The 14,282-nt window shown below is 36.9% G+C and overlaps 1 protein-coding gene across 1 annotated transcript in view; it reads right to left on the bottom strand.

The window, feature by feature from the left end:
- Window positions 1-14,282, bottom strand: part of RNF32 (ring finger protein 32) — a 185,041-nt gene that overhangs the window by 6,263 nt on the left and 164,496 nt on the right. Inside the window, 1 exon segment of the mRNA XM_018084940.1 lies at window positions 303-572. Coding sequence (XP_017940429.1) covers window positions 303-572 — 270 coding nt within the window.

Below are 14,282 nucleotides of genomic sequence, written 5' to 3'. Positions count from 1 at the left end.
ATTAAAAACACTTCTTGCTTCTTAATGAAGAATTTGTCTTCATGAAGATGCACTATCTTCCTTTTTACTTTCACTGTTACAAGCATAATATTTTAAAATACACTTCAGATATGAAAAGAAACATTCAAGCAACTGATGGCAATTTCATTGTTTACCTAATTGACTAAACTGCTGAATTTTGTCAAATTTTAAAACAGATATTATGCTGTTTAGCATTAGGTTATCCTACTGAACAGAAACTTTAGTGTCCTCATTTTAGTTTATTTTAAATAAAAAAAAAATTACAAATCAGAATGGTTTACCTAACTTTAGCTGTGGAGTACTGGGATCAAGAACATACTCCTTTTCTGCATCTTCCTTGGTTTTGTGGTGAGTGCTCTTTTTTCTTAGTCCAGTATCTACTATTCTTCTGTCCATTTCTTTGTTCACAGGTTTGTAAATGTTCTTGGTATCCCTTGTCCTTGACTTAAAATGTTCTGCTAATGAAAAATCCTGGAGCTGATGAGTGTGTATTATATGATCCTGCAGACAAACTGCAGAAACTGTATCATCTTTCTTTTGGAGGAGCAGCCCTAAAAAAGCAAGAACTCCCAACCAATCTTGAATAGTTATTGCTGTAAATTATTTAAACCTGTACATATTACACTAAAATAAAAGAAACTTCACTCTTAGCCAATATTTTTGACTTGTCAAAGGCTTTTATACACAACTCCAGTACTTGAAACCTAACGTACAATTACCATAATGTGAAATTTAAGATTGATGTTTCTGACACATCCTAGTTTTAACTTATAAAAAGTCAAATGAAATCTTTGATTTATCATTTATATTAGATAAAATAGCAGTAATTTTTAAGTTTTAATTACTGAGCCTATAATTATTATATGCAATAAACCCATTAAGAACTATACAAGTTTGGCATGCCCAAACACACTTTAACTTCATATAATTAAAAACAATCCCAAAGGCTAACTTTGCCTTCCAGAATACTGAATATAAATAAGAATGAATTATTTTTATACAGTGAATGGGCTTATGTACCTAATCCTCCATTTCTCCCCACATTTATGCTTTATTTTAAGAGATGTGAAATCATACAGTGTAAAACCATGATGTTCCATTGATAACCTTTAGCTGATTTTACAGGAATAGTGTGGCTTTACAAACAGACACGTACAAGAATTTGAGTAATGTTTCTCAGCAGAAACAGCCTCATCAATAGCAGATGAGAAATTCACTAAAATTTCACTTGTTTTCTCCTAGGGCTCCCATGGGAGAGAACTTAACATCTGCTCCAGGCACAGAAGTGAACTTTGGATCCATAAACCATCGTGTCCCTGCCCTGTCAACCTCGTTTCACCCCCAGTCAACTGCCCAGATGGACACAGAATGGCTTCAGAATGAATGGGAGGAACCACAAATTTCAAGCTGAACTGAGGAAAAAATATAGCCACAGCAATAAATCCCACTGAACTGCTCTGCAAGATTAGTTTATTGTAGACAAGGAAACCTGTGACATTCAGAGCAAGGATGATGTTAGCAGCCCCTTCGGGGCTGGAGCTGCTCTGCTGTGATCTCAACATCCTCACTGGTACAGCTGGAGAATGTGGCTCAGTGGTGGAGTCTGGCAGAGGGTGAAGAGAGACCCTTTAACAGTGTCTGTAGCAAAGGAGAGCCACTGCTTACAATGCTGTTCTGTTTCACAGAATCAGAGGATGCTTTGGGTTGGAAGAAGCCTTAAAGATCATCTAATTCCAAACCTCCTGCCATGGTCAGGGACACAGCAGTAAGATGGGAGGCAGGCCCTGTAGTTTTCATAGATTTATAGAATATTTTAGGTTTGAAAAGGTTTCTAACATTGAGTCCAACCGTTACTGCCAAGTCCACCACTAACCTGTGTCCCTATATGCCACATCTACACATGTGTATGCCACATCTACACATTTTTTTAACACTTCTAGGAATGGTGATTCCATCACTTCCCTGAGCAGCCTGTTCCAATACTTGACAACCCTTTCAGTGAAGAAATTTCTCCCAATATCCAATCTAAACCTCCCCTGATGCTACTTGGAGCTCTTTCCTCTTATCCTACAGCTTGTTACTTGGGAGAAGTGAGTGACATTCACTTCACTACAACCTCCTTTTAGGTACTCACAGAGAGTGATAAGGCCCCCCCTTGAGCCTCTCCTTCTCCAGGCTAAACATCCCCAGCTCCCTCAGTCACTCCTCATAAGACCTGTGTTCCAAATCCTTCATCAGCTTCCTCACTGCCATTTTGGGTGACCTGTATTTTTGGCAACTCCATAACAGAGTCATCATTATAAAAAAAAATTCATCTATACAAAGAGAACATGGTGGTGAATTGTATGAGATGAATGGTGTCCATACAGATCACACAAAGAGTTTTGTCCCCTAATGTCCAATCTTCGCCCACCTCTGGAAAGCAGACAGCTGAGGGGGACAGTAAGACTTTGGTGCAGCATCAGCTCCTTCAGGGACTTCCCAGGCTTTAGAGCTTGGCTTCCTGAGCCAGAAACTATTCCCTTGTCTTTGATAAGCACTGACATGTTTCTTGCAGATCCAGAACCATTGAAGGTACCTCTAGCCCCCCAGCAGGAGTGTAGGTTTTCTCTGGCTATTTTCCTGGTTATTCTCACTTGATGGCCCTTTATTTCTGATGAGAACAGGCGTAGATGCTGTCTTAAGTCCAGGTGTGCTATTTATTTTTTTGGGTTTAAACAGTTGACAGAGTCCTTCTCAGCTGCCACGGACTTGAGAGATTTGTTTTCTTGTGGAACTGACATTTTCCAAGCAAAAGCAGTGAAGCTGTCCTGAGAGTAATCCTTCCAGCAGCATGTAAATGGAGTGATTAATCCATTGGATGCACTTCTCTGTAATTATAAGTAATTACTTTAAAGTCAAATCTGCAAATGAGAATACCTCTCTTTACTGTAGGGGATGATGTAAAAAGCAACTGAAGTGGCTATCTTTAAAATGACATTAAATCACTGATTGTTTCCAAAGGCAGGAATGAAAAGATAAAATAACGGTTTTTAAAGTGAACTTGCAAGTTAAGACTAACACTAAATTCAATTCAGTAAGATGATGAAGGGCTATTTTACAATATAAACTCCTAAAGATTTTTATCAATAAATTTAAATTAGGAAATAAAATAGAAAATTATTTTCTCCTGTCTAAAATTTAAATGGAAATATAAATGCTGTAATATTTGTAAAATTAAAGCCCCTGATGTGTAGAAAAATCATTAATATGTATCAATTAAATACAAAGATACTGAAAAATATCTCTCTTGCACCTATTTTGGTTTCACTGTTTTATGCCTGAACTTGGTTCAACATTCTTGTTTCTTTTCAGTGCTGAATTACTTTTTTTTTTTTTTAGGAATCTTTGACAGAATTTCCTAAAGTTGTTAATAAGCTTCTTTAAAATAATATTTGCCATTTCTTCTGTTTCTGTCATACCTCATTAAGGTGATCCTATACACATGTATGCTTAATTAAGGCTTTTTGTTAAAATAAGCCTTTAATCCAGAGGTGCTGGGCTTTAATTGAAACTCAGAGAAGATTAGTGTAGTCTCTTATTTTGCTTTTCACTTTTACTGTACTTCCTACTGCTTCTAAACTAAAATGTCTCTATTAGCCTTAGAAGAAACATGGTCAGGAAGAAATTAAAATTCATACTACAGTCTTCTGGAGAGTAACATGCCATAGTAATTGCTCTTTCTTATTAAGTGCCACCTTTTACCAAGAGCCTCCACTCAAAATGCAAAAGGTTGCTTTAAGCATTCCAGGGACATTAACATAATGAACACACTGCCTGTTTGGAAGGTGACTAATAAGTGACTAATGATACCTGGTTTTATCCATGTGTATAGTTTTGAAATCTTAATCATGTGTTTAAATAGTGCTGAAATGATGGAACTGTCTGGAATGATTGACTTTTACAGAATCCTTTTTTAAGAAGACTTAGAAACAATGAGAATTTTAGTCACAGAACAGCAGCATTCAGAGGAGGTACCATGGGTGTAGTAAGTTTTAAAGCCTTTTTGAAGGAGCAAAACATAGATTCAACAGCTTCTGGTCTTCCAGAACAAAATGCTCCAGCCAAAGAGCCAATCTGTTTTCTTGTTATAGAGCTGCAACAGGACATGGTATTGCTAATTAACAGAGGCAGGTGGCCTGCTGTCATCAATGGCAGGAGAGCAACTTTTCAGGAAGAGCTATTAAATTGTGTCTGTGGAATAAATCTGATACAGAAACAGTAATTCTAGTTCAAAGGTTTGAAGTGAACTTTTTAGCACAGCAACTGAAATGAGCTTCACTGATATTGTATCTTTATATTATGAAACTTACTGTCTGTAATATGTTTTTACACTTAGTCGTGTTTAGAGGACTGTAACAAAAATGTTAAAACACTTGAAAGGAATGCAGTACTTTTGTGTAGGCTACTTCAAATTGATCAGTGTTTGAATGGTGTTTTTTAAAAAGAATGTGTTATAAAAGTGTGTCTTGGCATAACAAGTAAAGCCTGTGTGGTAAATGAGCTTGATGAGCTCTGTACCTGTCTTAAACTTCTCCCTGAAAGGGTTGTTATGTAGTAGTTACAGTGATGTTGGGTTATGTCACTGCCTCCAAACCAGGCTCCAGGGACAGTGAATAGGATGGGTAAACCTTTGCACATGTAAACATACAGATTTTTTTTCCCCACTGGAAATCAGGACATTTATGCTACCAAAATTTTACAAGCCAGTTTTTCATCTGAGAATCAAGTGCACTGTTGTCATAAAGAATGAGAGCTGAATCTGAGTGCATTAACAAGGCATTCCAGTTTGAAATACTTCTGCTGACTGAGGAGGGCAGGTTTTGGCAAATCTGCACATGTGAGCCCTGCCTTTGACTCAGCAAGGAACACGGTGTCACAGAGCTTTGTAGTTGCCCTGTTAAAGGTTATTTTAAGAGAACTGAATCAGACGTCCTTAATTATCAAAGTACTGTGTCTGCTCTTTCTTCTCCGAGTTTGAAAATGTTCTACCTTGTTTACTATTTGTTCACATATATTCAGTGTTTATTTAGTTATTTGTAGGTGTACACAGGCATACTCTGTATTTTTCATTGTTGTGCTCTTTGTTTACTGTTTACATTTTCTGTGAACTTCTGTTAACTTCCAGGCACATTCTTCCAAGTCAGTAGGAAAGCTGCACAATTTTATTTTGTAAGAATAGTAGAGATGTTACTAGGTCTCATTTAAAGCCCTTTCAAGTTAGTAAAAAGGCTGTCATTTGTTCATAGTCAAATTAAAAATCTGTTCTGTTAAGTAAGTATTATTTCCTTCTCTGGGAGAAAAACTTTAAGGGGAAATTTGTATATATACATTTTTGGATCAAATTAGACTCCAAACTGAATGTGATTTCATATATGACCATTGATTTTTATTAGCATATGTCATAGTGAAATTTTTTTTACTCAATTTGTGCAAATGTAGTAAGGATTTACAGATATGAAGTGCCTTATATTTGTAGAAACTTTCAAATATTTTATAAGAATGCGTCAGCAATTATTTAGGTAATGTTACTGTAAAAAGAACAAAACATCTTGTTTGCAATATTTCTGATGCCTGTGCATTAACCATGCGTGGTACTAGGCTGTGTAATGTGATAGATGTAGGAATGTTTAGTTTTGGATCTGTCTGTGAAGTGCTGTCTATGCTTTAATCCATAATTTCCGGTCAGATTAATATTTGTTCAGTGGAGGCATTTTTCACTTTGTGGGAAATCCATTTAATTGTGTAAAGGGTGAATTTTTTGCAAATGTGTACCATAGAGTACAAGCCAGAGTACCACTGTCAGCATTTAATGCACTGACATTGTTCCTTCCTTTCTGTTTGTCTTTGGAGAGGTCCTCATTCCTTGGGGATGAAGTAAAGCTCTGGTTCCATCACTGCGGTCTTCAGAATTAGCACTGAAAACACAGGATTCTTTTCCTGGGTTGATGAAAGTAATTTCTTGTTTGCTGTGTCAAACAAAGCATGCTATTTGTCACATTGTGGTTTGTGTATCTTTTAAGAAGCTTTCAACTTTGATCTGCGCCAAGGTACACTCAGTAGCACAGATGACAGAAGTAACAAACCAGTGATGTGCATTGTCATTCATACAAACTCTTTAAGTCAACAAATACTGAGACTTAGATGTAGAAAACCATATTGCTTTTGAGGGGGCTTGTGCATTCTTGTGAGAAAATGCAGACCTTTGCTTTTCTTGTTTCAGACAAAGGTGTGGAACAATTTATTAGTTAAGGATTCAGTTCAGTGTCTGCACTCAAAAGGTGCCTCATCTAGTTCAGATTCTGGCCCTTGCTTATATTTTCTAGGTAAACAGTTGCATTTAAAAGACATTGTAGAGATGGGCTCAGTAGCACATAAAGCTGCTTTCTTCAAACTGTCATCACAGAGGTTTTCAGAGCATGCTTTAAATACTTCCAGTGCTCGTGTTTGTGTCTCTTTCTCCCTCTCTCTCTTTTTCTACGTAAAATGCTATTTGAAACAGGAGTGTTTTTTTAAATACAACTTTCACCTGCTTTTTACCTGCTCTGTCTGAAGGGAAATTAACCTTTTGTGTAATAAGGCAGAGGGTTAGAAAATTGTTTCACAAACGTACCATTTTAAGAGAATGCAAAAAAGACAATTAAAACAAACCAGTAGTAGTCAGGAATGGTTGCGTGATTCTGAAAGTTATGTATTGTCACATGTTAAAACTTTCAGGTTTGAGGCACAATTTGATCACCCAGTTTGAGCTCCTAAGATTGTGCAAGGAATTTTATGCAGGTAGCAAAGTTTAGAAATTAAACCATTTGTTTAAATCATATATTTCATAAAGCCATTCTGTTTTCATCTAAAAATTTCATAACTTGAGGGAGGTTGTCTGTTCAAGTGATTAATCATCGTTACTCTTTATTATATCTCATTTGAATTTGTCTGGCATCAGCTTCTAACCATTTGCTCTTTTTATGCCTCTCTCAGCTAGGCTGAAGAGCTCTTTATTAACTGGTATTTTCTCCTTGAAAAGATACATTAACAATGTCATCAAGTCATCCCTCAATTATTGTTGCTAATCTGAATAGATTGAGTTTGTCAGACCACTCTTGAGACATTTGTCGATGCCTAGAATATTTTCTTGTCTTTTTTTCACCCTGTGCATTATACAAATTTTAACTTAAAAAAAATTAAGGTACTTAAATAATATAGTATTCTCTTCTTTGTTTCATCAGCAACTTATACAACTCAAAAATATTTCTTATTTCTATTTAGTATTGTACATTTCCTGATAGAACAAAAGTGTACGCAGTAAACATTCTTTACAAGAAAAAGTATTCTTCTACAATTTTACTTTTCTCCTCTTGGTATTTGCAGACAAAAAATGTCCCATTTCTTACGTATTGTTCAGACCTCTCACCTTTGCATAATACGCCCAAGAACAGAAGATAAAGCAAGCAACTGCATCTGTGGTGCAGCAAGGGTGAAAAGATATCTCTAAAGAGGAACTTTTCAGTAAAATAATAAAACTTGCAAATACTGATTATAAGGAGCTTAAAGAAAACTCTGAGTAGGGCTTAATGTCTGACATCAAGATAATGTAGGTATAATTTATCACTTGGGAAATATGGTGCAGAGGAAAAAAATCAATGAGGTACAATAATTCATTTCTGTATACTGTGTAGGAAAGAGTTTTGGATGTGGAAGTGGGAGGCTGTTCTATAAATTACATAGTTTTGTTTTTTTTTAGGCAAGAAAAGGGAAGAGTATATAGGACCAAGAGAGAATATCTGGGGTAAATACTAGATTGAATTGGTTGAGAATGACAGTAAAGAGCACAAAGCAAAGACTGTTCTCCAATGTGGTTTTAAGGAGAGCGTGAGGAGAGGTAGATGACGTTATTGGTGTGTATTTTAAATAATAAGGTTTTATTATTTTTTCAAAGCTGTTTCCCTGTAATACAAGTGTAATTAATCTCAAACATGTCAGAGGAAATCTGAAGAAAGTTTAGACTTATACTGCCAATGTGCTGGAAATGCATGAGAAGTCACCAAGGTACAAAGGGAACAAACTAAGACAAAGAGCTTATGCAGAAATAAAGTAGTTTGGTGGCTTAGAACTTCAGCAGAGCAGATCATGAGGAACTACTTGCCTTAGTATTTGCTATTTACTAAGAGCAATCTTTGCCAAAAGCAGTGATGTATATACAGGGTTTGCAGCAACCATGGAATTAAATGACAGTGAAAGTCAGAACATGTGGCATTCATCCAAGGAATCTGAAGGAGCTAAAGAATTGCTAACTGAATTCCTATTAAAATGTAGGTAATTAATCAGCAAAATGTGATACAACAGAGAAAAACTGAAGGTAGACAGATTCACAAAACTGTGTTTGGGTAAATGACTCTGAGTATGATTCCAGGAATTAGAATGGTGAACTTCTTTTAGTGTTAGGAAACTTAATTGATAAAATCATTTAAGATAGAAAACCCGAAACTATAAAGAGCTTGGATGGAGTACAATTCGAAGGAAAAATAACTTTGACTGTTGCAGCTGTATATCTTGCTGCTCCAGCCTTACAATATATTTTAAAGATTAACAATTTAATGGAGAAGTTTGGCAGTAGAAGTACCCATATAGTTTTCTCAAAAAGTCGTGTTCCACAAAGAATGCTACACAAGGTTTCTCTACAGAAACTAGAAACACAGGTCATCATAAGAAACCCCCTTGTTAATTAAGGTGAGGCAATTAAAGCCAATGTGGGGAAAAATTAGGTTGGCAATAGAAAGCAAAAGCTTTCATCAGAAAAATAAATCAGTCAGTGGAATGTCCAAGGTTCATTGTAGATGTGTTTAAACTGCCATAGAGACAAAGCATGTGCCATCTCTTTTTCTGACAGAGCAGGTCTTAACACCTGAGTCTCCTTGGAAGCTGCAGGGTGTGTGTCCCTTCCTGCACCTCAACAAACTGTGGAGGTGCTGCAGAGCTTTTTGTGCTGCACTCTATTGTGAGTCTGATTTTGGAGGAGAGGCTAGAAGTGGTGACTAATGACATCCCAATTTGCTGATGGAACAAAATAAAGCATTTTCTCACTACGTTTCTAAGATAAAAACCCAACCTCAAACACGGGAAGGGTCAAGGGGGAAAATAGAAATGATTAGAGGCATGTGGGGAGCTTCTTTACAAGCAAATTAGCAAGAATGGTCCGGATTTGCAGCTGATGAAAATTGGCACGGTTCCACTAGAATCAGTGGCACTGTGCCAGTTTACACCAGCAGAGAATCCACCCCAATGTGTTTTTAATATGAAAAACCAGAGCGATTATAGAAGAGACCTACAGTAAAAGACCAACATAATTACAGAAATAAGGCTGTGAGGGCTAGAGAGTGTGTCTTCAGAGATGTGGGGTTCTTTTTGAGTGTTGATTAGGATCAGTTTTTGCAGTCAATGTAAAATTGCTCTCTATTTTTGCTGTAGGATGCAGATTTCCCCTCTCTTACCCCAGCCTATTCCAGTCCAGCCCTTTCTCCCACCTTTTCCAAGCTCCATGTCTATACTCCATTGGCATTAGGAAGGAGTGCTTTAACTATACTGCCTGGGCACCACAGCGTGAAAGGGGAGCAGTGAGCACAGGAGAGCTGTGTGGTTAAACTGCCCAGGCTGCATTGCCCAGCTGTGCATCCACAGATCTTAGGCAGCAGTGCAAGACTGTCACAGTTTTTCTGATCTCAGGCCCTGTGCTTCTTACTCTGGTGTCCCCTGGTTGCAGAAAAAGACCTGTGTAGGACAAGAATAGACAACAGTCAACTGCTGGGGTTAATATATGGTCAATGTGGTTTTATTTTCAGAGCTCTGGGAAGATGGAACATGTTAGCAGTAGACAGAGGCTGTAAATCTGCCAACTCTGACAAGACTCCCTTGAGCATATGTAGAAGGACACGCCCAAATTTTATCTCTTTTTCTGCAATTATCACACCAACAATATCAGTGAAAGGCGTAAGTTTTTTGAATGTAGACAAAACAGTTTTTACACTCACATAGAAGGCTTTTACAGAAAATTTCCAGAAAAGTTTCTTCCCAAGACAGAAACCTGGCATGGAAGACAACTGAAGTTTGGCAAGGTTGTAAGCAACTGAGAAGATGTAATAAAGTGATGTTAAACCACTTAATTATAAACATAGTTACCAGCTAAATAATTTGGGTAGCAGAGATGTTCTTGATGCAGCTAATTGCACTTCCTGATACTACCTGAAATAAAAGGTGAATTAATGAGAGGGAAACACAAAGTTAATGAAAGTTAACAAGAGACAAGAAAATGTGCATATAGATACATCCACATGGGGGAGAGAGAGAGAGAGAGGAAATCCCTGTTGCTTCTGTAGGGCAAGCCACTGCATAGAGTAGTAATGCCTTCTACAATTAATTTTTCCCTGCGAGATTTTAATTTGTTTTACCAGTCACCATTGCTTTATAAACTCTTCTGACAATCTTTTTTGCTCATCTGCTCATTTGCCCTTGCCTCCTCACATCACTATTGGTTTTTGTTTGTTTTGGCCTGAGTAGAAAGGCATTCAAGGAGCCCATGTGCTCATCTCAGAGAGAAAAGGAGGAGAGGGATGCTTTAGGCCCTGGCTGTGCATATGCTTGGTTCTGACTGCCTTGTGTGTGTATCCATCATGACAGGGTGTGTGCCACTTGGAGGAATAGGTGTTACTGAACAGCAATTTCAGATGAGACCATAAATATCCAAAATTATTTGTTCCAAGTAATAGTAACAACAGCTGCTATAGAAGTTCAGGTAAAAACTAAGATTTTTCTCTTGGTACTGTATTGCACAATAACAGATCTTTTAAAGGGTTTGTCTCTTCTTCTAAACCAGAAGTTGCTTAATATTTTAGATACTGGTGATCAGTGCACTCTGATGCCCTAGTATTTCTAATTTTAAATTAATTTTTCTCCCTATTTTTTAAAAAGAAATTTTAAACTTCTACTTTAAATGCCTATGAAATGTGTTTTAATGTGTATTTATTTGCTAGTTTAATTTCTTATTAACAGAGCAGTAAAAGGTAGTAAATCTGGATCTTCACCCTCCCTTTAAAATTTCCTAATGACCCTCATATTTCTAATTAGAGTTTGTCTCAAAGGTAAAAGAACCAACAAAATATTTGTTGAATAGGAGACACAAATACTGTTGCTAATACTGTGATAGTTTTGTAGCTATCGTGCCTATGTGAAGCTTATGTTACTGAGAGAAAATATTTATTCCAAGTATATCTGTTAATGTGGCAAATGTTATTAAATCTCTTTAAATATATCATCTCTCTGAAGAAGAGCTTTGCATATTTTTTTTTTCTAAAATTATGCTCCAGAATTTGGAAGAATGAGTGAAATTAGACATTCTATCAAAAATATGATAACATTTATGAGAGTCCATACAATTAAAAAACAAATCACCATTTAGTTTTAGCCTTGACATCTTCAATACTGATGGAAAGGTCGCTGAGTAGTTCTTGTTGAATGAGATTTTCTCTAATGTTTAAGCCACCAATAAAAACCCCAGTTAAGTCCTTCATAGGAAACTTAAGAATTGACTGATGGGAGTCACATGGTTAAATCAGTGCTTGTTATTCATAATTTATTCAATGGTTGATGGAAAAAAATTGTCCAATTATTTGACAAATACTGCTTGGCAAGATGATTTACAGAGAATAATGCAAGTATTTGTTGAAGAATTTAAAGTGACAAAACCTGCCAAAATTACGGCCTTTATTCTCAATGCAGTGATTAGAGCTGATTGAATGATATTCAGACAGTTTGACTAATTTTGAATAGTCCTTACACAGGCAATATTCCCATTGACTTCAGCTGGAATTTTGCCAGAGTAAGGACTACAGGACTGGGCCTTTAAGTGTAATGTCTTGAAAGGGTCCCTTTATAAAGCAGCAGCTTAAATTCTGAACCGCAGTGAAAACCCATTTTCACTTTTCTCTTACTTTGCCTGTTCTGTGGAATTGCTCTGTATGAATGTTAATCCCATTCCCTCTTTATCAGTAGAGGGTGCTATGGGAGTTTTGTGCTCTCCAGTAGCCTTTTGTTTATGCACAGTTCAATCTAATTTAAGTTGAACTGACCATTTCAATGGGAGTCAAGTGTGTATTTAAATGGTGTGTGGGAGAGCCATAGTTTAATGGCAAACCATTTCCTTAATTGATCCAAGTTAAAGAAGGGAGACATTTTAAAGTGGATATTTTCAGATTCCTGGCTTCTACCCCCATACCCTCCTAAATGGGTCACTGAACGTGGTCTTACACCTTTGCTTGATAAATGATAGCATTTGCGTGTGTTTTTGAAAGGCAGGCACAGTATCTAAATAACTAGAAATGTATAATAAACTAATATTTTTGAATATAAACTTCAGTGACTTTTCAAAGTTCATAACCTTTCTAAATGTTAGTAGGACTTTAATACAAAAAAAGTGTTTACAAATCCCTGACATGGAAACACTCAACAGTGGAAAAATTGTTTTTAGTATGTCAGTATATCATATGCTTTGTTACAAGAGTGTTAAGGTTGTAAAGTCAAGTGTAGAGAAAACAGAAAATACATAGGCAATCTTAATTCTGGTAATTTTTGTTCATCCACACCCTGACAGGGATGTTAAATTACATGATTGCATAGCTACTTTTTTCTGTGAGGCGTCTGTGCCTTTGACATATACAATAGACACCGCTGAATAGGAGCTCTATGAAATGTTTCTTTTTATCTCAATTGCTCAGTGTATGCCACTGAGTTATTTGCTCCACACCATTCTGTCCAGCATTGAATACATGATTATCAACTTCCTCAAGTATCTTTCTATAGTACTACCATAAGAGGATAGTTTATTAATCCTTTGATTAATCACTGTTTAATGTATTGTCTCTATTTAACACACAAGGACAGGAAAGATGGTGAAATGCAAGGTAAAAGTGATGACTAATTTTTTTCAATTCAGTTTGAGATGCCTTAAACTTCACACATTTCAGAGTACTTTACACTTCTTGTAGTGAAAACAGATCTGTAGCCAACTCCTGCAGTTCTGAATTCTCAACCATTTCATAAATCAGATTCTGTGATCTCATATATAATCTGGATTTTCAGGAAGTGAGGGCCAGACAATCAGGGCTCAGCGGTGAAAAGATCAGGGTGACTTTTTCAGCATCATGTAAGTGATGCTGTGGCCAAAGCTGACCAGACTCCAGTACTTGAGGATTATATTTTTTATCTTAAGACCATGTTTTTTTCTTTTCCTTATGCATTGCCTCTCTTTCAACTCCTGTTGTAAATGAGAGAGGGTCTTAAAGATGTAAGTCTCATTTCCTGCCCAGTTGTGATGAGTTGCCAGACTATTGCCCTCTTGGTAAATGGAATGAAATGGCTTCATGTAGATGAACATCTAATAGTTAAAAACTACTGAGGTGTTGAGAAAAAGTTATGGGGGGATTCCAGAGTGTTCAGGTTTTTTCCCATCCTTAATATTTATAATGCCATCCTGTGGAGAGAAATAAAATTTCAAATTTGTTGGAAAGGTGATTGTGAAGTTGCACCTAGAAATATGCTGATTGCCAAAGTCACTGGAGGCACTGGATAGTCTGCTGTCATTTGTTGTTCTTTGTTATGTGGCTGAGCTTTCACTGTGAACTTTGTAATTGAGATTCTTTATCCAATCATCCAAAAACTTTTCTGCCTGGTTCTCATTCCACTGTGATAATTTGCAATATATGCTTTCTAACCCTGAATGAGGAGAGGATGGATAACAGACAGAGGCAATGAAAAGCACAGGAGGGAGAAAATTTACAGCTTTCATTCCTAGGCAGTGGGTCTGGTGGGTGCACACAGGCAGAAAGGCACAGCCCTGCCAGGGGATGGACCTGTGATTTGGGAGGATGTGGTGCACACACTCCAACTGTCCCAGCAGGTTTCAGTTTGGTTTCAACAGGTTTCAATCAGTGGAGCTTGCTTCTTATTATCTGCTACACAGTCAAAATTTCCTCTCAGTCTGTGTGGGCAGATTTGCAGAAGCTCATAACTTGGCTTAATTTGTGGACAACAGAACAACAGAATATTAATGCTATGGCAACTGCTATGCCATGTTTCCAAATCCCGATCTGAGTCATGGAGGGAGCTGTAGCATCTCCACCAAACAGCTGTGAAAGGTATTTTTTACTTAGAATAAAAAGAGGGGGAGGAGGTAATAG

The sequence above is a fragment of the Manacus vitellinus genome, unplaced genomic scaffold (genome assembly GCF_001715985.3).
Source record: "Manacus vitellinus isolate BGI_N305 unplaced genomic scaffold, ASM171598v3 scaffold_79_pilon, whole genome shotgun sequence".
In the NCBI taxonomy this organism is placed as follows: Eukaryota; Metazoa; Chordata; class Aves; order Passeriformes; family Pipridae; genus Manacus; species Manacus vitellinus.
Note: the sequence above shows the minus strand (reverse complement) of the source record. Positions and strands in the feature narration are given on the sequence as shown.